At 47.6% G+C, this 22,360-nt stretch overlaps 1 protein-coding gene across 2 annotated transcripts in view; it reads right to left on the bottom strand.

Annotated features, from left to right (window-relative positions):
- tafa5 (TAFA chemokine like family member 5) overlaps positions 1-22,360 on the bottom strand; it is a 57,413-nt gene that overhangs the window by 19,539 nt on the left and 15,514 nt on the right. The window contains exons 1-2 of one of the 2 annotated variants that reach the window (XM_023830200.2): positions 15,734-16,414; positions 4,516-4,665 (exon numbers count right to left, since the gene is read on the bottom strand). In XM_023830200.2, coding sequence (XP_023685968.2) covers positions 4,516-4,665; positions 15,734-15,923 — 340 coding nt within the window. In that variant the 5' untranslated portion in view covers positions 15,924-16,414. Of the gene's footprint in view, positions 1-4,515; positions 4,666-15,733; positions 16,415-22,360 lie in introns of those variants that run through there. The other variant, XM_023830201.2, reaches the window with a different exon arrangement.

Raw genomic sequence — 22,360 nt, 5'->3', positions numbered from 1 at the left:
AACCGCTACAGATGGTAGGGAACCAGCATGAAACAATATTACAAACCTGCCTGCAGAACCAGGCTGTTCTGTTATCCTGGTTATGAGTGCTAGCAGACTCACATGTAGCACCGCCAGCCGATAACTGTCACCCGACTAGAACCAAGTACTTGGTAAAAAAACACTTCAGCATTGCTGCGTTATGTAAGCATGCAGAAATGACACTGATTAAAGGTTCTAGGTCTCTCCCATTTTGTATGTTGTCTGACCACCTCCCCCCCCTCCCCCAATCAGTGCAGCAGGGGCGATGTGCTCGTTAACACGTGGGAAAATCAGGCATTCGGGGAACATGGCACCGAGAACCACTCCTGCGTTTGATTTACTGTTATCAAGCGCCACGTCTCCAGATACTAAACGATCCGCAAACATGACGTCTGGGGGAAAAAACGCATCAAGGTGTCACTCCGCGACACGGGTGGCTTGGGGGAGAGGCAGCACGTCCCGGGAGACGGCAAATTTAAAGCCATTTTCTCAAGATGATGTGGGGGTGGGGGTACACTTTAAGCAGGCCCACGAATGAATACTTTGATATAATCCTTTCAGCAGAGCGGTGGGGGCTGCAATCACACTGGAGAAGATTGCCTCTCCGTCTCTCACGCGCGCTGCCATCAAGCCGGCGATAGACTAAAGAACAGGCGGCTGCATGATCTGAATGTGCGATACCGGGCACCAATGAGTCACGTGAGATGATGCGTTTGTGCCCGAACGGGCCCAGCCGCCGTCTGCGCTGCTGTAACACCGAAAGGAAACCATTAAACGGAAAAAAATCAAGTCTTAAGTTGGCCGATGCAGGGCACCCCCTAGTGGACGTTTTGACCCGGGGCTCCCACTGGCTGTGTGGCTGCAGGTCTTCCGGGTTAGCGTCCGGCAGTTAATTGATTCCCACCCCGAGGAAGGAACGGGCTGAATTCTTATCCAAGCACTTGACCCCCCCGGGATAGGGGCCGGATTTCACTCCCAGTTAATGATGCTTCATCTGAGCTGCAGATTTAATGAAGCTTGCGAGACGCTTCTCAAAGTGTGCTTCACTGATATAAAGCGCTAATACGGTGCAGCGGTAATGAGTCCAGTTAATTAATTAGTTAATTAGCACATTAATTAATTAATTGAATCATTAATGTTTTATGTACATATGTGCAGTATTAATTATGGACTTTATACACACAGATTGAATCATATCTGACTTTTTTTCCTTTAAGTCCTGTACCCATAACCATTAAAGGTGTAATATCTACATCAATATTTTCTAATGGCTCAGTTAAGTCCGGATAATTAAGAAGCTGCTTGGGGGAGATTTGAATGTGCGGCTCTGTGAGGCTGGAAAATTAGGAACAACTGGATATTGGACAGAAATGCTGGAGGAAGAGAAACCAGCTTCGCCTCGGGGTCATTCTGGGGGCTGCAGGTTGGGTGCCAGCGCAAGGGTTTGTACAAAGGGCCGCATTTCTTATTCGCCTGTACGGCGGCAGACAGAGAAGGACAGATAAGCAAAGATGAGGCCTCGATCAACACCCAGCGCAACATCATTAATACATCACTGCACTCAATTAAGCCCAACCGTCACGTTAAAATTGCAGCAGCCTTTGTATTAAAATAGCCTAAAATTAGAAGCGTAAATTCTGAATCTAAGTATGCGACTAAATAAATAACTACATTTATTAATATCTGTTCCACTTTTGAACTCAAAACACTGATGGAAACCATTTCCATGCTGCTGTCCCTGTTATGCGATGTTTCCGGAATCTTTATTGCCCTTATTGTATTCGCTACCTGAAAGTGATCCTCACACTGTTCACTGTCATCTTGTGATCTTCGGTGGACAACGGAGGACATTACTGGACATTAGCAACATTATTTATGGCTTTGCTCCAGAATGGGGCTGACTGGTGGCTGCTTTTCCGGTACGTTCCCTGGTAATGTGGCGTTTAGGCCGGCGGATGTTTGCTGGCGCTGTTTCTGTTCTGAGGGTCGGTCTGCAGAGACAGCGCGCTGTCACCGAGCTGAACGGGACGGACATGATCGCGCCGTTCACAGAGAAGCAGGGAGATCGCACAGGCACCAGGGCGGAATATGAGTCACACGGTTCCCCATCTCGCAAAGGACTGGCTGGGGAAGGGGGAGACAATGTGGCTGTTATCCCAGCTTTATGTAAATCCCATTTAAAGAGCCTCCACATGTCACAACAAGACAGAGGCCCAGAGGGACAGGAGGGGACACACGGTTTAATATAGCCGCCCCCCCCCGCCGCGTGGTACCCCCACGGGTTCTGAGGAGACCGTGTGACCAGGCCAGTCACTCAGTGTCTCTCAGTTATTTCGAGGTCGCCTCCTCCACCTTAGCTGGTCACTCTGTCCCCCCCCCCCTTCCCCACACCCAGCCCCCCCACTTCAGAGAAAGGCGTGCAGCCAGACAGCTAATCGAAGTGGCGGGTTCTGACGGCGGTTTCATTACCGCAGTCTGCGATCCTCTTCTGATGCCAAGAAGATGACAAAGGGCCCCTCTGCTTGCCTAAAGGACTTTTTTTAATAATGCCGCATTGTTATTCTTTTCATGATTATCGATGGCCCCTGGCTCTCCTCGGCGCATGCACGGCCGGGCGTGCTGCTGCCAGCGCCCCCTGCTGCCGCCTCTAATGAATTAGGCAGCAGCCATTTCAATCTACAGTGCCCCCCAGGTGTCAGCGATCGATCGCGAGTCAGATCTGACACCTGTCTGCCCGGCGCCCGCACGCCCCCCCACACCATCACCCCGGGCATGGCCATTACCGCCGTTTTAATCACTGTCTATAAGAGGAGCCACGCCGTGCTGAGGGAATCCGGAACATTCCGGCTCTGTCCCCACGGGCCCCCCGAAGGGATATCAATTCGTCCCATGACGACCCCCACTGGCCCCATAATCACTTTGGCATCTGCGGCACTTCAGATTACCCAGCAAAAGCGCCCCCCCTTAACAGGAATCAATACCCCACCCTCCGTCCCCCGTCACGTCGCTACAGATGATGAAAGCACCGTAAAGCGTGAAATTACAGGCGGCACATCTGTGATCCTAAGCAGCCCCAAGCACCATTTCAATATCCGCATCAATACCAGTTCACTGGGACACCTCTAGACAACAGCTACAGTTTAGATAGTGAAACCGTACAGTGTGCAGACTGAAAACATTCCTTCAAAGCGTGGAGGGTGCCGGCATGAACGAGAGGAACTTGTTAACTCTGAAAGCTCTTGGAGCTTTTATCGAGTTCTACCAGAGCAGGACGTATGTTCTCGTGCACCACAAGAATCCTAGCTTCATCGTCGCCTTGACAAAATGGGGAGGGGGGGGGGTGGTGTTTAAACCCACTGCCTGGCTGGTTGCTACTGCTGGTCTTTTAAGGTTTTATTTAATAAAAGCAATAGCGTGTGGGACTCAGGCGACTGTAAGCTATCCTTTGGAAAGTGAAGATATCACGCATCCCTCCAAACAAAGCTCATCAGCCGAGGCTGTCTCACAAGATCATACATTTTCAGGGCTTATATCTTTCCCTAATATTTGTACAATTTGGCCTGAATAGACGGTGTGCTGGTGATGGTGGCAGGGATTATCTTGTTTACAATGTGACCTCCTGGAATAGAGCAGGAGCGATGGAGGACGGCTTTCTATCCCGGCCGCCGCTCGCTCCCTCACTCGCTCGCTCGCTCACTGGCGGTATTACCGCCGCACGGAGACCTTGAAGACTCCGAAGATTAAAAATGATTGAAATCTCATTTGTTTTTACACTCCAGCGAACAAAACCTCACTCAGCACCTCTCCACATTCATCTTGGCCGCAAATGACAGGGAGACCAGGGAGACGGAGCCGGGGTTCCATCTCAAGGTGGACGGAGACGGGAAAAACGCATCGACGGGAAGGTTGAGACGCGGCCAGGCCGACTGCTTTCGGTGAGCCCGACGACTCTTCACACTCATCGAGAATTTCATCAGCGCTGAGCCGCCTTCCCAAGAAAATGAGTTTAAGAGGAGCTGCATGCAGTGATGGCACAGACGCAGGGGCATCGTCGGGGGTGAATCACACACCGCGAGTGACTGTGTTCATTCTCCTCCGTGCTGAAATCCCTGTTTAAGGAGGTTTATCTAAGAGGCAGTGATAATTGGACAAAGATGGCAGTCTTTCAGTGTAGCATTCACCCTACACATTCCCTGGGCGATTCTTCGGCAGTGGAGTCCTAGCTGAGGTATTCCTGCCTCCTCAAATTGCACAGGGGGGCCCACTGAGCCCATGAACCATTACAGGTCTCTGTTGCTGGGGACCTTCAGAGCGAGAGCTCCGTGTTCCAGTGGCTTGTGTTGCTACCAGCACTGCCCTGCAGTTGCAGATGGCACTGATGAAACCTCACTGGATGCTCTGCCCCCGCTGGACACTATGCCTGGGGGGGGGGGGGGGGGGGGGGGGGCTCACGACACGGCTCCCTCTACAGAGGCAGGAAAGATGGCTGCCTACCTTCCACGCAGGCCGGCCTAGCCCTCGTAGTGCCGGCGATCTGGCCCTTTCTGCAGGCACAGCGTGCTGTCTGCCTGGCGATGGTCCGCCGCGGCTGGCTGCTGTCCCGGTCCAGTGTGACGATCTCGCACGTTCCGGCCGCCAGCTGACCTGGGGGTGTGGAACACGCATGTCAGAGCCATAGCGCGCCTCCTCCTTCACCTTTGTGCTTGTGACTGGGGGGCAGGTCCTGTAAAAGAGGTTATGGGCAGCACAGAATCCATGGGGGGTCTGTACGACACGGAACCTGAACGAGAAATCAAGTTCCCAACTCATTTTCAGGGTGAAAACAGATTATTATCTTGGGACAGGAAATTCTGTAACGGGAAGTGATGTCGAGATAGGTGATACTGGGCTGGGGCAGCCGAAATCCCAAAGTGCACCCATTCAAAACGACAGGACCCGCCCCATTTTTGTAATCCAAAGAATCCACCTTTTCATTTCAAAGAACTTTTATCTCCAGCTTGGGAAGCGGGGGGGGGGGGGGGGGGGGGGTTGAATTATCAAACACACAGTGTAGTGTAGTACATTTAGACATATTGACATCCCATTCTGTATAGAGCATAAAATTAAGGGACCTTTGACCCTTTAACCTGCCCATTGCCTACAAATTAACCCCCCTTCCCCACTGGGTATGCCTCTCTACAACCCCCTCCCCCCCCGAGCATGACCGCTCCTTACAAAGCTCCTGAGTGTGCAGTTTGTAAAAGGTCAAAGTTCTGATTCGATATGCCTCCTGTTCACCTCGGAGGAACCCTGGAACCCAGCCTAGGACAGTCGGTGGTGTGACATCAGTGCGAGGACCTTAATTAGAGTCACTGACCCCTCTGAAGGGGATCTCAGGGTCAGGTCCAAGGGCGAGACAGGAGCACCTCCTTCTGCTATTATCCACACTTCAAGAATGTTACAATTTTTACTTTCAGAGCCGGAAATTTAACACTGCTCTCAGAAATATTCTTAATATTCTTAGAAATTCTATTGCAAAGGCCTACAGAAAAAGGTCACAGATATTTACAGCATGTAAAAGTTCAGGTTAGACCTTGTAATTCACCGTGACAGTGTCATGAAAATGGTTTTGACAGTCAAAACCTTCATTCTGACTGTGCAAGGATGGACTCCAACCTGGGCTGAGATCATGTATAAAAGCTCAAAGCTGTGTGAAACACTCCATGTGTCATTGTTGCCATTTATATTAGGTCTTCTACAACAATAACCTGCAGCAACCATCCATTAACTGTAATATGTCTGGGGAAGCTGATTAGAAGCCATAGATCTTCTAATTTGCAAGTTCAAGACATTCTGAGATGCCCCAAGTCAAGCGAGACCCTGCAGGGACCAATTTTTTAGATCCATCTGAACATTCCACGTCTACTTAAAGCAGGATTTCTAACCACGCAAATTCCAGTTAAAGCAACAGGTCTCATGCTATTGCCAATGATCCTTTGCTTACAATTTCTGTTTTGTTTTTCTAGTGAAAGCTCCACATTAAGCTATAGCTAATCCCTTCTGATTGTATTCTCCTGTTTCCTTTCCCACAGAGTAAAAGCACACAAGCCCCAAACCGTCTTACGGCAATTAAAAACGTTTCTGTTTGTTTAGCTCAACAATGAAAGGAGCGCTACGCTCCCACGCAGCTCGAGCTGCGTGACCCATGCACGCAGAGCGAAGACGCCCCCTGTGGTTAAACACACACGCGCCCGGCAGGGGGAGAGAGCAGCCAGCCAGAACGGACCCACCATATGCTTGCCGAAAGCACTTCTGAGCGCGTGCAGATCTTGTGAGACAGCACGATGGGACCGCAGCCCGGCAATGGGGGGCGTTTAATCTCCCATGGTGTTCACTGCAAGCCCCGTCCACTGGTGCTGACTGCAGGCTCTGTGCTCATATACCCCCCCGCTCCAGTCTGCCTTCTGCTGGCTGTTTTGTGGCTCTGACACAGCGACGCGGTGGCGGATAGCGGTCAGGGGTATGAAGCGTGGCGTTTGTGAAATCTAAATGGGGGGGGGGGGGTTGTATGTATCAGCACTCAGTCAGTACGCGTGATCTCCCTGCACGTCAGCATAAGAACATGGCGGTCCACAGCATTGCACCGACCTGTCATGTATAGGACAGATCCGACCTGGGGCCTCTCTGCCATCAACTCCCTATTAGCTGCCCCCCTCCTCCTCTATCACAAGAAACCCTTGGCTCCTTCCCCCCCAGGGTGAGGCACAGAGCCGGCTGCAGAGAGGCCGCCGTTTTATGTGTCCTCCGAGGATTCCAGCCCCGCCGTGGGCCGCACGCCTCTCCACACGGCACATTAAAGCCGGTCGTTCAGAATTGACATCTCCTGCTTCTCCTGCTGGCCCCGACAACGTGTCCGGGGAGCTAAGAGACCTCCGGCAGCAATGCGAGGGTCTCGGCAGCCCGTGCTCAGAGCACCATGGCATGCCACATGGCATCCCTCTGAACATCAGCTGACCGCCACAAAGTCTTCTGTCATAACTGCTGCCCCCGTCCGTCCCACCCTGAAGGACAGAGTTGCAGTAGATCCCCAGGAATTTGATCCCTATGGTCCCTGCAGTAAACGGGTGTCTGTGGTGACGGTTACGCCTCGCTCATGGAGTCCCGGCTCGCGCTCTGAGATTTACGTGAGGCTTTGAGCTCTCTTTCTGCAACTGAGGATAAATCGACGTTGGACGAGCGAATGTTATTTTATTTTGCCATCAAATGCAGCTGTCAGAACACGATGTATCTGTCAGGGAGGCAGAGAAACAAACGCCGGAGTTTGCGAATGATTAATGACCCCCGTGGCCTCACTGACATTTCATACCGCCTGTATATTCTCCATTTTATATTTAAAAGCTGCGGGGATGGGAAGCTCCTTAGCGTGAGGGTTGAAAATTGGTCTTTTTCCTGTATGATTGTAGCCAAACGAGGAACGGCTCCCAGGACCAAAATAAAAATGTGTTTCGCAGTAGATAAACCCACTCAGGCACTGCTCTTCCTGAATCACGGAGCCGCTCGGAGTGCAGGACGTCAGAAAAGCCGCAGCTGTAAAAGCACGCCCCGGGGACAGAAGCGAAAGATCACTTCGGCTCTCCAAGTCGTGGAGTGAGATGGGGGGGGGCACTCCTCTCACTCTTTACCACCGGAGGCGGAGGGAGACCATCAGCATCCTGGAGCCCGAGTCCGTACAGCCTGCTCCTAATTAGCTGATTAAACCGTGTCTGCTGCAGCTCGCAAACATCACGGCTCAGAGCAGTGTGGGAAAGTGAGGCCCGCTAAACACATTTACATAATTATTAGAATAAAAAGCCGCTGTTGCATAATCTCTCGGCAGACGTGGATTGCCGGTATTTTTTTCGCACTGTGCATGAAGGTGGTCGGCTTGCATTTGCTGAATCTCTCTGGAATGTCGGGTTTTTCATTAGAAATCTTATCAGTTTATGCAGTCATGGTGCTTTTCTGTTTGTCTTTCCTGGCCTCAGCGTCATAACCTTCAAAACCCATTAAAAACAAACCGGCAGACGTAAATATGAGGCAGCCCCCCCACCCCCGCCTGTCCTGCCCCTGTGTGGGGGGGTGCACCCCTGAGGGGGATGCTGAGCGAGGCGGCAATGCAGCTCCATGGGGGCATTGATGGGACTCATCGGCATGCAGGCCGCAAACGTGCTGAGCGTCGCCGGTGAATGCAGACCCCCCCCACCCCTGCGAGAGGCTCAGCTGCGTGGCAAACATGCCCCCCCACCCCCTTGGCTGGCCAGGGGTTGTGGTGACTCTCTGGTGTGTAAATCTGGTCCTAGACAAACACCCCACAGAGTGCCTAGCTGAAAGGTAGCATTAGGATGGACATCAATCCTTGTGGGGGAACATACCCTAAACCCGACCCTAACCCTAAACCTAACCCTCACCCTAACCCTAATCCTTACATGCTGAAAACCTTCCGTGGTGTCAATTCACCTCATCTTAAACATATTTGATGTTTGCTCAGTGCTGCATGAAACCAATCAGCTACACAAAAACAAGCAGAATTTTTGGGTATAAATACACTTGTTTTTTAAATATGAACACAGTATTAATTATTTGTCAATTTAGTCACGACTGCATTGTTTCATCTTGTTGGGAATTAGTGACAGGCACCAAAACGTCTATTAAACAAGCATAAACACCAATAAGCCAGATGCCTTCAGCAGCCACGGTGGGTGACAGTGACCTTGACTGGGGTCACAGGGTGACGACATTTTAATGTCGGACCACATGCACTGACCTCAGCCCAATGCCAGTTTTGGTTCCCATATGCAGGAACCTCGGAAGATCTCAACCCAGTAAAGGCGGTTTTGGGGGGGTTGGAAGATGTGGTATTTAACTGATGAAAAGTTATTCCAAAGAGCAGCCAGAAACAAAAACAGTCAGAAACAACCCCATCAGATAGACTTCTTCTTTTGAAAATTCTTCTTTTTCTTTGCTGTTGTTCAGAATAAAAGTGATACCCTGATTTACAAAACCCTGCCAAGTAACTCTGCCATGTGACAGTGTCTGGCAGAATTAAGGAGCCTGCACACCCCAAGCCCCCACACAGCACACACTGAACATCAGAGGCACACACCAGGAGCACACGCTGGACATCAGAGGCACACACCAGGAGCACACACTGAACATCAGAGGCACACACCAGGAGCACACACTGGACATCAGAGGCACACACCAGGAGCACACACTGAACATCAGAGGCACACACCAGGAGCACACACTGGACATCAGAGGCACACACCAGGAGCACACACTTAACATCAGAGGCACACACCAGGAGCACACACTGGACATCAGAGGCACACACCAGGAGCACACACGCCTCGCAGGCACCGATATGAGACACAGTAACACCACACCCACGCTCAGGGTCGCACTTTCCTCGCGTTCTTGGTTTTGGGGGAAGCTCAGATCCTGGGCTTTTGGGCAAAGGTTGAGAAGCTGGACCCCCCCCCCCCCTCCCCTCCAAGGCTCCAGGAGGCTCGATGCTTCAGCAGAAATGAATCAGCCTTGAAACGCACACGTCCTTCTCCTACAGGGTGAATGAATCCAGCCTTTTGAACCTGAGAGAACATACTCAGAAAAAGGTCACACCCCACAGATACAGACAGACAGCCAACATGCCCATTTCCAGACTGAAAACTTCACATAACAAGCCTGCAGGCCCAAGACAATCCCTGGGCAGTCAATAGGTCCTAAATAATCTTACAGATAGATGGCTGGGAAAAAATGAGACCTCACAGCAGATTATACAGCTGGTTTAGCCATAAAATCTAACAAAATGGAGAAAACTGAATATTTAGTCCCCAGGATACTTTCTCCCATTATACACCATTACTGCACAAACCTTTATTATGACATCTCAAGTCAAATCTGCAATGAATTATTCTGATTGGACCAGACCAATAACAAGCTCTTTAGTTTTCTGATCAGACGATCCAGTGTTTACAGGAAACATGAGAAGGTTAGAGGTATTGACGAAGCAGGAGTTATGAGAAGGATGAAAGACTGACAGAATTAAACTATGAAAAGCAGCCAGTGGATGGTGACCTGCTGGTTTCCATGTGATGTTTAGCTTCTCTGTTTTTCAAGTAAACAGGACACAGTCGTAGTTTCGTCTGACTACGCCCCCCATGGACCCACACAGACCCACGCAGTCTCCATGCTCACTTTAGTAGATGTGTCAGGACAAAAACTGTTTATTCCTCTTCCTGTGTGATACTCCATGGAACCCTGGCATGTTTCCAGCCGTGTCTTTGTAAAGCCGACGTCAGTAAGACATGAAGACACCGCCCCCTACAGGCGGTTCGATTCCTCGCCTCGTCCCGTATGCTTGCAGGACGTCGTCAGTGTCGCAGCCTCCCTCTGCCCGATTCCCCTTTCTGTCGGGATGTGGTACAGAGTATGGCTGCTCCGCATGTTGCTTCCATGACATCAAGAAGGATTCAAAAAAATTTCTGGAATCGTGCAAAAATGAGAAATAAAAGTCCTCTATTTGAGATAATACCAGCTGACTGGATTCACCTTTGAGGACCATCTTTATTGCCGTAAGCAGCCGACTCCGCCAGTAAAGGCTGAAAACATTTTAATTAAGGTGTATTAATTATGACCCTGTGAGAATGAGCCTATTAATGAATGGACACGGACTAGCAGAATATGATATTGTTTTTGGTTAATCAGGACCTGCAATATAATTGACTAACATATCTTGTAATAAAACAGCACTTAGCATAGTAATTGTTCAATTGTCTAAAACACACACAATATTAAGCCGGAATCACTTGGTCAGAACGTGCTGGTAAGAGTGTGTTTGTGTGTGGAGACTCAGTGTGTATCCTACTACAGCGGTGCTGTCAGGATCACTATCAGTGTCCCAAACTTCCATCTTCTGGCCTTAGAAATTTACCATAACTCCCATTTGTTTTAAATGTCACCACAGCACTGCCTTCATCTTCCTGTTCACAGACCTGACCATGGTCAGATCGCGGCAGTCCACCTCTCTGTTGGCTCTGCTGCTTTCCATCTGGGCGGGGCTATGCACCATACCCAGATTAGTCAGTAATGCTAATTACTGAATAAACGACTGCTCATTTACATCAATAAAGCCTCATTTTCCCTTCATGTTCTGTTCATTAGCTTGTTCCCCATTGGTTAAACTGGCTGCCAGTCTGACGAGTCCATCCAACGGCCTCCGCAGATCATTCGGTCTTCCCATCAGCTTCAGTTAACCACGACTCTGCAGGTCGGTGCACATGGTCCGTTTGTTTCCATGACGATTAGAGGCATGGAGCGTTGGATCTCACGAGGAGTGGCAGAGGCTGCTGGTGGAGAGAGCAGAGTGTGCTTCATCATGGGGTGCCTGAAGGAGCATGGGGAATCTCTGTCCTACAGGCTTAAGCTTGTCCCAAAAATACAGGGCACGCACAGGATTAAAAACCACAGAGGACTTTATTTAGTTACACCATAGAGATTAACCATACTGCTCTATATGTTTTTAACATTTTAAACAGGCATTCTCAGAAACACTTTGTTTGAGGACCCATCAGAGGCCTACTTGGCCATGTCTGGGTAAACGCTGAGCTGCTCTGAAGGTGCCCTTGGCCTTCTCCCCCTGTCTTGCCTGTCCAGCGGAGCTCACACACATTACCCTGTTTATCTCGCTTCCTTACAGGCATCTCCTCCTCCCGTCCTGCCGCTTTCCGTTCGGCGTTGAGCAAATCGTTATCCCGCCACCGATCTGCCCTGAAGCTCGCCCACACTCAGGAGGCCACATTGAGCGTGGAGCAGAGGCATTCAGGAGTCTTCAGGCAGTGCGGGAAACTCACACGTAGCGCAATGCTTCAGAGGTACGCTCCGAAGCCTTCAACTGACGAAGGCACCAAAGGGACGGCGGGCCCCCACTTTCAGAACAGCGACTAAGTAACCATGATACATATCAAAATCATCACCATCACCACCATCATCATTGTCAGCATCATCATCACAGTCACAATCATCATCATCACCACCATCATAATCAGCATCATCATCATCACAATCATCATAGTCCACATCACTATCATCAGCTTCACCATCATCATCGTCATCATCACCATCATCATCATCATTACCATAATCATCACAATCATCATCATCACCATCATCTCCTTTGCATATTCCCCCTATAACCCTCTTCCCTGGCTCCGGTCTGAAGCTGACTTTAGATCTCATTTATCTGGCTTCTGAGGAACATTCCAGCTCTTTCTACGCCATGAATAAGCAGGGGGGCCTTGTCAAGCGACTCCAGGTAACAAATGAAGATGCCAGATTTTCACGGCAGACGCATTTGGCACAGAGACGACGTTCATTATCGCAAACAATGAAATTATCAAGTCAATGAGAGCACGTGCTTCAGAAAGTGATAGCACTCGCCGCTCTGCTATTGTGTGAGACGTCTGTTCTCCGATCGCATTCGGACAGAATTAAATTGCGGTCGACATGCAATTTATCCCAGGACGAGGGAATGAGAGAGTGCGACATCCGCTCCTTTAAGATGTTCATTAAATGCCATTTCTTTTTAATTCTCTCTAAATTGAAAATAAGAATAACAGTCATAAATGGGCCCGGTCTTCATTCAGAGGGAGACATTGGTTAGGGTGCATGGTGATGGGGCTGGAGTGGGCCTGTCGCCCTCGCTGGTCATACCCATTAATGTTTCCGTCATTCAGTGATAAACCACAACATAAACCGCCACCGCAAACCGCAACAAAGGGTTAGGGGGGAGAGGATGGCTGGCGTGTGATCATCCCGTCCCTGGTGACACGCTGTCTAACAGTGATGCTGGCACACACACACACACATTCCAATACAGGAGAGAGACAGCCCAGGGATAGTGGATACACACACACACACACACACACACAGGTTTGTAATTATATCTTTGTGGGGACTCTTCTTTCACTTCTATGGGGAAAACTCTAATCCCAAAATGACGACCGTAACCTCTACCCAGCCCTAATCTATAACCGTAAGTAACCAAACAAAATATGAGACTTTTCAAGATTCAAGATTGGTTTATTGTCAATTCAACAATATACACAGTATGCAGTGTATTGGAATGTTGTTCCACACAGGTCCCCCATGGTACATTATAAAGATAAAAAAAATATACCAAAAAATATAAAACAGAAAATTCACATAAAAATAATCTAACTAAATTTGGCATTCCTATTTTTTTATCGCATTCACAAATGGTCCTCACTAAAGTCAAAAAACAGGTATTTGTCACATTGTCACAAATGTTCCCCACAATGTAATATAAACATAATCCACACACACGCACACACAACCACAGGGATATCTTTGTGGGGACTCTCCATTAATTTCTGTTAATGGCAAAACCCTAATCTCAACTATGACAACCTTAACCCCTACCCAGCCCTAACCTTAACCAAAACAATACAAGACTTTTGGATATTTAAAATGTTTGATTTCATTCACAGATCTTTATTAAATTGAGTTTCCCTAACTCCAGAAGAATGGCCCAGTGACCCTATCACCAGTCTGTGTGTCCACATGATGGACAGTGTTACCTGTCCCATAAAAATTACTTCAGTGGACAAAATCTTCAACCAGGCAGTTAGTTAATGAGCCACAGTGACCAGTAACTGTGTCCAATAATTGCTCTGACTTGTTTTTGGAGACCCTGAGTTTCATCACATGTACTCTCAAAAGAATTAATGTAACAGTACTCCACACTGCCATTTATTTTGGTTTGTTAGTATATAGAGTCTGACCAAATGTGGGGTAACAGCACCTCGCTGAAGTTCAGGAAGGTTCTATGACACCTGCCATACACATTCCGATTCACCCCGGCGCCTTTCCCTTAACCCTACACGGGCCTGGCTGACGGTCCATATCAGACCCCAATGAAAGACAAAGTACACTCCATATTCTGTTCCCATGAGGAAATGGATTTCATGAGAGGTGACCTTTTAAAAGTTCGCACTGGGGTTTGGGAGGGAAAAGCACACACTACCCTCCACACTGCATGCTACGGCAAACACACTGCGCACACGGCTCCAACACAAACATTTAGTGACACAGCAGTTAATACTGGTGTCTAATGTCCTCCTAAAGCTGCAAATCATCCAGCCACACATCACTGTGGATCAGACCTTCATTCGTTTCCCATTTCAGGGGGACGGACGGAACCAACAGCAGCCGCAGGGATTAGCCAGAGTGCCTCAAAAAAGTACGTAGGGCGTGACATCTATTATCTGAGGGATCGGTTATTTCCTCTGCATCCTCTGCATCCCACAGTGATCACCAGTGTCAGGCTATTACCCAGAGGCAGGAGACAGCCTGGGGGTCCAGGATGCAGAAGCACAGGCTCTCTCTGTCCACGTTTCAGCCGTCACACCACCAACGGCACTTACAAACAAATGTTACTGCAGCTAAGGCAGAAGTTAGTTACGCTAACTAAGGAATATGTTGGTTAAGATTATAGCAATGCAAGACCTCTTTATTCTATTCTGTGTGGTTCATAACTCCCCCCCCCCCGGGAGTAGCAGAGTTATCAAAATATCTATGAATGCCGTATGGAGTACCACAACTGCGTTAACATCAAGAAACAATACAACTACGACTGATGATAATAATGACGGTGATTATTGTTGTTCTTATTATGTTAACAACAACAAAACAACAATAACAACAACAACAATAATAATAATAATAATTGCTGGAATAAACGACTCTACGTTTTTTAATTTTTTAAAGGTGTTGTGTGTATATGAATGTATTTGTGTGTGTGTGTGTGTGTGTGTGTGTGTGCGTGTGTGTGTGTGTGTATGGTATGTTTGGACCTTGAGTCTGCAAATAAATAAATTTATTATTAATAATAATAATAATAATAATACCAGTATTTTTGTTGAACCAGTACCGGTAACTCTGTCAGATTATTATGAGGGCGATCCGTGGGACGGAGACGCACAAACACAACACAGACTCTTATTATAATGCAGGAGAGCAGATGCATCCAGCGGCAGATGTGACAGCCGCAAACGGGGGTAATAAGCGCAAAATGATGCCAGTTCGACCCTGGCTGGTGTTTGCGGATCTTCAGCAACACTCTGGTGCCATCTATGGAGAATTACCTCCACAAATCATTTCATCGGCTGCCCGCTTCTCATTCCTGAAACGTCTCAATCAGATTCATTAAACCACCCAGCACTCCGATTCATTAAACTACCCAACATCCCGATTCATTAAATTACCCAACACCCCGATTACACGCCCTTCCCATTATGTAAGGAGGAGGCGATGTTTGCGGCTTTGAAATACAGTGCAAGCTCCATTAAAACTAAATAAATGCCATTTACTCTGGTTACGAAGTGTGACCTGTTGAGATCGATAGGCGCATCTCAATATCCCGATATATTGTGCTTTTTAAGATACAGACGGTGGATGTCCACATACACGAAGAGCCTTTCCGCCGCTGTTTTTTAGCCGATAAGGGAAATTATTAATAGACAGATATCAGCGATCACCGTGCAATGAAATTGCCAATAAAATAAAACTCGCTGTGTGATAAAGCGTAACTAAAGCAGTAACGAAAGGCGCATGGCAGGGATATGGTTTTAATATCTCAGTATCAACCAGAGAAACCGAATAAAGAAACAATTACCTTCTGTTAGGAGCTGCGTGTGGATCAGAAAAATAAGGAGGGAGCAGATCGCCGCTCCGGCCAGGATACAGGCGAGCCGGAGGAGCTGCATGGTGCCGCGGAGCCGGAGCGCCCTGGACTTCAGCGGGATCGGAACACATCCATGATCTGTTCGTTCACCCAGATCGGGACACATCCATGATTTGTCCATACAGCGTCTCACCGGGACAAGTCTTGTGGTTTTACACGGGCGTCGACGCCTCCGTTCCTCTCGGCTGGCTGGAGACTGGTGCGCGTCTCAGGGGCGAACGACACAGTGGAAAGTTGCCGTGGATGTCCGAGGTGGCATCAGTCCTCTTTCAGGGCATGGTCAAAAGCTGTCCGACTGTATCCAAGGCTGCCACTCCCCCAGTCCCGAAGATGCGGGGACCTGCGCACTTACTCCCTGAAGCGGTCCGTCAGTAAACTGCACACTTAACTTCGCCCCGGCGCCCCCCGCACGGGCTGCGCTGCTTCTCTCATCTTCACCATTCCGTCGCTTTGTGATCTTCTGCCAGACGCCGTCCCGTAAGTCCCGAAGCATCCCCCCTTGGCCAGCGCTTTGTGAGCCCGGGGTCCCACCAGTCTTTGCGCGTTATGGACACCGTCGCATGTCAGATGTAAGGTGGCCACTGATGACTGATTGGGTTATATATGGTTATCATGCCCGTACTCAGCGAACCCGTCCCCCGCTCCGGTTACGTCACGGCCGTTCCGCGGGGCTCCGTGCGGCCCTGGGTGCAGCGACCACTCCGGGGAATCCCGATAACCAAGCCGCGGCATAGGCATGAGTCTGAATCTGTATCAGAACACTAAAATAGTGATTAACTTATCGCTTTTAATTGATCAAAGGAAACGTCGATCTGGTTCGTCATTGTTATTATTATTATTATTATTATTATTTTTATTATTATTACCACCTTAGGTCAAAGCTCTTCATAGCCACAGAAATAATGCAAAATGTGAGCAGTCACATCAAGTAATTTCCATAGCAATCACTTTTTGTATAGTTATGTAAACTTGCTTACATTCCTCTGACAACGCGCTTTATCTTCGGTCAGTGCGTACTGTTACTGACTCTATAGCGCCTCCTATGGGCGCAGTTGTGACACATCCCGGCTGCAGCGCTCTTTCAGGTCAAACCACGTCAATATACTGAATAAAGTGCAGGAAGGAGCAGGACAGGTTCAGTCCAAAATGACCGCGGTCGGAACACTTTGAAAGGCTTGGGTCAGCACGCTGACGCAGTGTGGTAGGCCTACCCGTGGTCGGGCTGCCCGGAATCAGCCCTGGGCTTCCTCACACTGTAATCCATCAACCAGCTGGGCAGCAATTAATGGAGACACGTCAGAAAAGGCTCCAATCGGGGAGGTGGGGTGCTGCACAATAAACGCGGCTGACCGCGGACCCCAATTGTTATTTACGGAGTGGATTTTAATGAGGGTGAAACCTCAGACTCAGTGAAGACTTCACGTTGCGTAATTATAATTATTATTATTATTATTATTATTATTATTATTTATTATTATTATTATTATTATTATTATTATTATTATTATTATTATTATTATATGTTACATGCCATCGATCCTTCTTGAAACACATCATGGTCTTATATACTAACCCTATCCCCCCAAGAGGCTTACATAAGAGCCCTGCTACTTCAGCGTGCCGGGCCACGTCACGCAACACGTGAAAAAGAAACACGGGCCGCCAGTTAACAAAGCGCGCACACGCGGGGTTAAAAAGCAGATGTTCGCATGTTATAAAAGCACGATGTTCGGTTTGTGTGTCTCCCTCTTTTAAGTCCTACTTTCTAAAGTGAATCCATTTTTTTCTGCCAAATTTTGACTGAATGACATTAAATATGAATTGCAAAGTTCTACAACCCCAAAATAAAATAAAATACAGCTAAATATTTCACTTCTGGAATTATATATATTTTCTTAACTGTTTTCAGGATACAAGAGGATTGATTCATCCTCAGTCTTCCATACATATCAATTTATCTGTATAAAGTTTTTGCCTTTTGTGTTTATGCCAAAGATTTCCATCCACCTTCTAAAACCACTTGTCCTATTTTTTTTTGGGGGGGCGGGTGTCCAAAACCTATAGGAGCAATGCAGGGAACTACCCTGGATGGGTTGCCAACCCATTGCAGGGTGTGTGTGTGTGTCTCTCTCTCTCTCTCTCTCTCTCTCTCTCTCTCTCTCACACACACACACACTTTGTTAACTCCAATCAGCCTCAGCCCGTTTTTGGAAACTGGAGTACCCAGAGGAAAAGCCACAACAACACAGAACACATAAGCTCCGCACGCCCAGTGGAGACGCAAACCCAGGTCCCAGAGGTATGAGGCAACAGTGCTCACCAGTGCACCACCATGCCACCACCACACCAGAGATTTCGTCTCTAAAATAATGCATTTTAAAAGTGTTGTGTTTGCTAGGTGAGCAGGCAGCTGTTTTCTGAATGCCTTGTAAGCCTACAAAATGCAGGCAAGTTACAGACTTCAGGTTCCAGGAAAAATCTTGACATTTATGGATATAACAACAACAATAATAATAACAAGAACAACAACAACAATAATAATAATAATAACAAGAACAACAATAATAATAATAATTATAATACAGTTGTGTGAAGCTTCAAACAAAAACAATTTTACTTCTTCCAGTTAAACTGAATCAAGCAATGTGAAGACATGGTTATATCCATCCATCCATCCATCCATCCACTCAAATTCCAGACCATGTAGACAGATAAGGGAACACATGTACAGTATGAGATTCCAGCGTAACTGAGGCACGTTTTTTGGGCTGCAGAAGGAAATCTGACCCTGTGTTCTCCCCTTCACTGGGCAAGTCCCCGACCCCCCCCCCCCCCCCAAAGGCTCCTCATAGCTGCCAGGAGCAAATGAACGAGAGTCAGACTGCACACATCTCCGGCTGCCGTTATGGCACATCGACATCTCGCAGCTCCCCCGCGTCACAAATGAGTAGAACAATTATATCATGCAGGAGACGAAGCCAGAGGTGTCGTTTAGGTTACAAGAGGTTACCATGGCAGCATATGCGCAAACAACTATTCTAATAAAGGGGTTATTTCTGTTCATCATTAACAAAACAGCACGTTTTAATAATAATATAACAGTATAAGGTTGAGTATGACAGGTGACTACAAACACAGGTCATCTTGAATGTTTTTAGTGACAAGGATTGTACTGTCTTCTGCCTTTAATGGTAATTCTCTCACGGAATTTAATTATTCAGGTTCAATAAAGAATCCTTTCTTTGCTGCGCAGAACTTCCTGATCTACAACGGCTGTTTATATCTGCAATACAGCAAACTGCTATCTGGTTTACTTATCTGCCATGAATGCAGTACGTGTTTCTGGAACAATCCATAATATTTCTCCAGTTTCACACACTGAGAGGCACTGATACACAAAGACACTGAGAGGGATGGATTCACACAGACACACACACTAAGAGACACTGATAGACAGTCATAGCCTGAAAAGCACTGATACACACAGACACACACAAAGAGGCACTGATACACACAGTTACATATTGAGAGATACTGATACACATCCAGACACATACTGAGAGGCACTGATACACACAGACACATACTGAGAGGCACTGATACACACAGACACATACTGAGAGGCACTGATACACACAGTCACATACTGAGAGGCACTGATACACACAGACACATACTGAGAGGCACTGATACACACAGTCACATACTGAGAGGCACTGATACACACAGTCACATACTGAGAGGCACTGATACACACAGACACATACTGAGAGGCACTGATACACACAGACACATACTGAGAGGCACTGATACACACAGTCACATACTGAGAGGCACTGATACACACAGTCACATACTGAGAGGCACTGATACACAGAGACACATACTGAGAGGCACTGATACACACAGACACATACTGAGAGGCACTGATACACACAGACACATACTGAGAGGCACTGATACACACAGTCACATACTGAGAGGCACTGATACACACAGACACATACTGAGAGGCACTGATACACACAGTCACATACTGAGAGGCACTGATACACACAGTCACATACTGAGAGGCACTGATACACACAGACACATACTGAGAGGCACTGATACACACAGACACATACTGAGAGGCACTGATACACACAGACACATACTGAGAGGCACTGATACACACAGTCACATACTGAGAGGCACTGATACACACAGACACATACTGAGAGGCACTGATACACACAGACACATACTGAGAGGCACTGATACACACAGACACATACTGAGAGGCACTGATACACACAGACACATACTGAGAGGCACTGATACACACAGTCACATACTGAGAGGCACTGATACACACAGACACATACTGAGAGGCACTGATACACACAGACACATACTGATCAGAGGCACTGATACACACAGACACACACTGAATAGCACTGATATAGACAGACACACATTGATAGGCACTGATACACACAGACACACACTGAATAGCACTGATATAGACAGACACACATTGATAGGCACTGATACACACAGTCACACAGTGAGAGGCACTGAAACACACAGACACACAATGAGAGGCACTGATACACACAGACACATACTGAGAGGCACTGATACACAGTCACATACTGAGAGGCACTGATACACAGTCAAATACTGAGAGGCACTGATACACAGTCACATACTGAGAGGCACTGATACACACAGTCACATACTGATCAGAGGCACTGATACACACAGACACACACTGAATAGCACTGATACACACAGACACATACTGATCAGAGGCACTGATACACACAGACACACACTGAATAGCACTGATATAGACAGACACACATTGATAGGCACTGATACACACAGACACATACTGAGAGGCACTGATACACACAGTCACATACTGAGAGGCACTGATACACACAGTCACATACTGAGAGGCACTGATACACACAGTCACATACTGATCAGAGGCACTGATACACACAGTCACATACTGAATAGCACTGATACACACAGACACATACTGAGAGGCACTGATACACACAGTCACATACTGAGAGGCACTGATACACAGTCACATACTGAGAGGCACTGATACACACAGTCACATACTGATCAGAGGCACTGATACACACAGACACATACTGAGAGGCACTGATACACACAGACACATACTGATCAGAGGCACTGATACACACAGACACACACTGAATAGCACTGATACACACAGACACATACTGATCAGAGGCACTGATACACACAGACACACACTGAATAGCACTGATATAGACAGACACACATTGATAGGCACTGATACACACAGACACATACTGAGAGGCACTGATACACACAGTCACATACTGAGAGGCACTGATACACAGTCACATACTGAGAGGCACTGATACACACAGTCACATACTGATCAGAGGCACTGATACACACAGACACATACTGAATAGCACTGATATAGACAGACACACACTGAATAGCACTGATATAGACAGACACACATTGATAGGCACTGATACACACAATCACACCCTGAGGGGCACTGATACACACACAGACACATACTGAGGGGCACTGATACACACACAGACACATACTGAGAGGCACTGATACACACAGACACATACTGAGAGGCACTGATACACACAGACACATACTGAGAGGCACTGATACACACACAGACACACACTGAGAGGATATTAATCAGCTGTAATATATAAGACCACATTAAACTGTTTTTGTTTTCATAAATGTTGCTATAGTGAATATATCAGAGTCATTGTATGTGTCGTGAGGTTTATGTCTAGCCTTGCTGTACATGCATTTTAATAGCTTACTATAATAATATCAGCTGCAGATGGTAATGTGGCCGACATTCACAATAAGAGTAGAAAGACAGAGCTCTAAGAATCTGAGAAGCACTTTGAATTACACAAACATCTTTGACACATATAGTTTTTATATAAAGTAAAGTTAATTTAATAATAGTAACACTCAGTGATGGCCAGCAATGGGCACCGTGCAGTACAGCCCAAAAACCATATAGGGGTGTATAAGGGTGATACCCGGAAAGCATAAATACTCTGTTACTGCTGTAATGACATCATAATGATTTCAGAACCACTTGGGTGCCAGTAACCTTCCCAGTAGGCCTGCCTGGTCTCCGAGTTCAGCTGACTCCCCCTACGCAGTCCCAGAGCACCACACTCCCCACCATTAACCTCCACTGGAGTCCTTGACTGCAAACCAGAGTCCAGGTGTGAAGACCTCACCTGTGAGTCATGGGGGGGGGTGGGAATACAGGAGTGAAATCACACCTGGAAGCTAAGGAGAGCTGGAGGGAGTGATTTAACTCTCCACGGGGTGGGGGTTTAACAGAGGACAAAACAAGAGAGAAATATTAAAAAGCGAATGGCAGGTGGGTGAAGAAGGCAGGCTGAGAGAGCACGATGCCCCATCAGCATTTTATGGGCACCACTATGTAAGGGAAGACAAAAGCGTCTGTGAAAGTTCCAGAAAATTCTATTCATGAAGCAGGAA

Source organism: Paramormyrops kingsleyae, chromosome 1, assembly GCF_048594095.1.
Source record: "Paramormyrops kingsleyae isolate MSU_618 chromosome 1, PKINGS_0.4, whole genome shotgun sequence".
NCBI lineage: Eukaryota > Metazoa > Chordata > Actinopteri > Osteoglossiformes > Mormyridae > Paramormyrops > Paramormyrops kingsleyae.
Note: the sequence above shows the minus strand (reverse complement) of the source record. Positions and strands in the feature narration are given on the sequence as shown.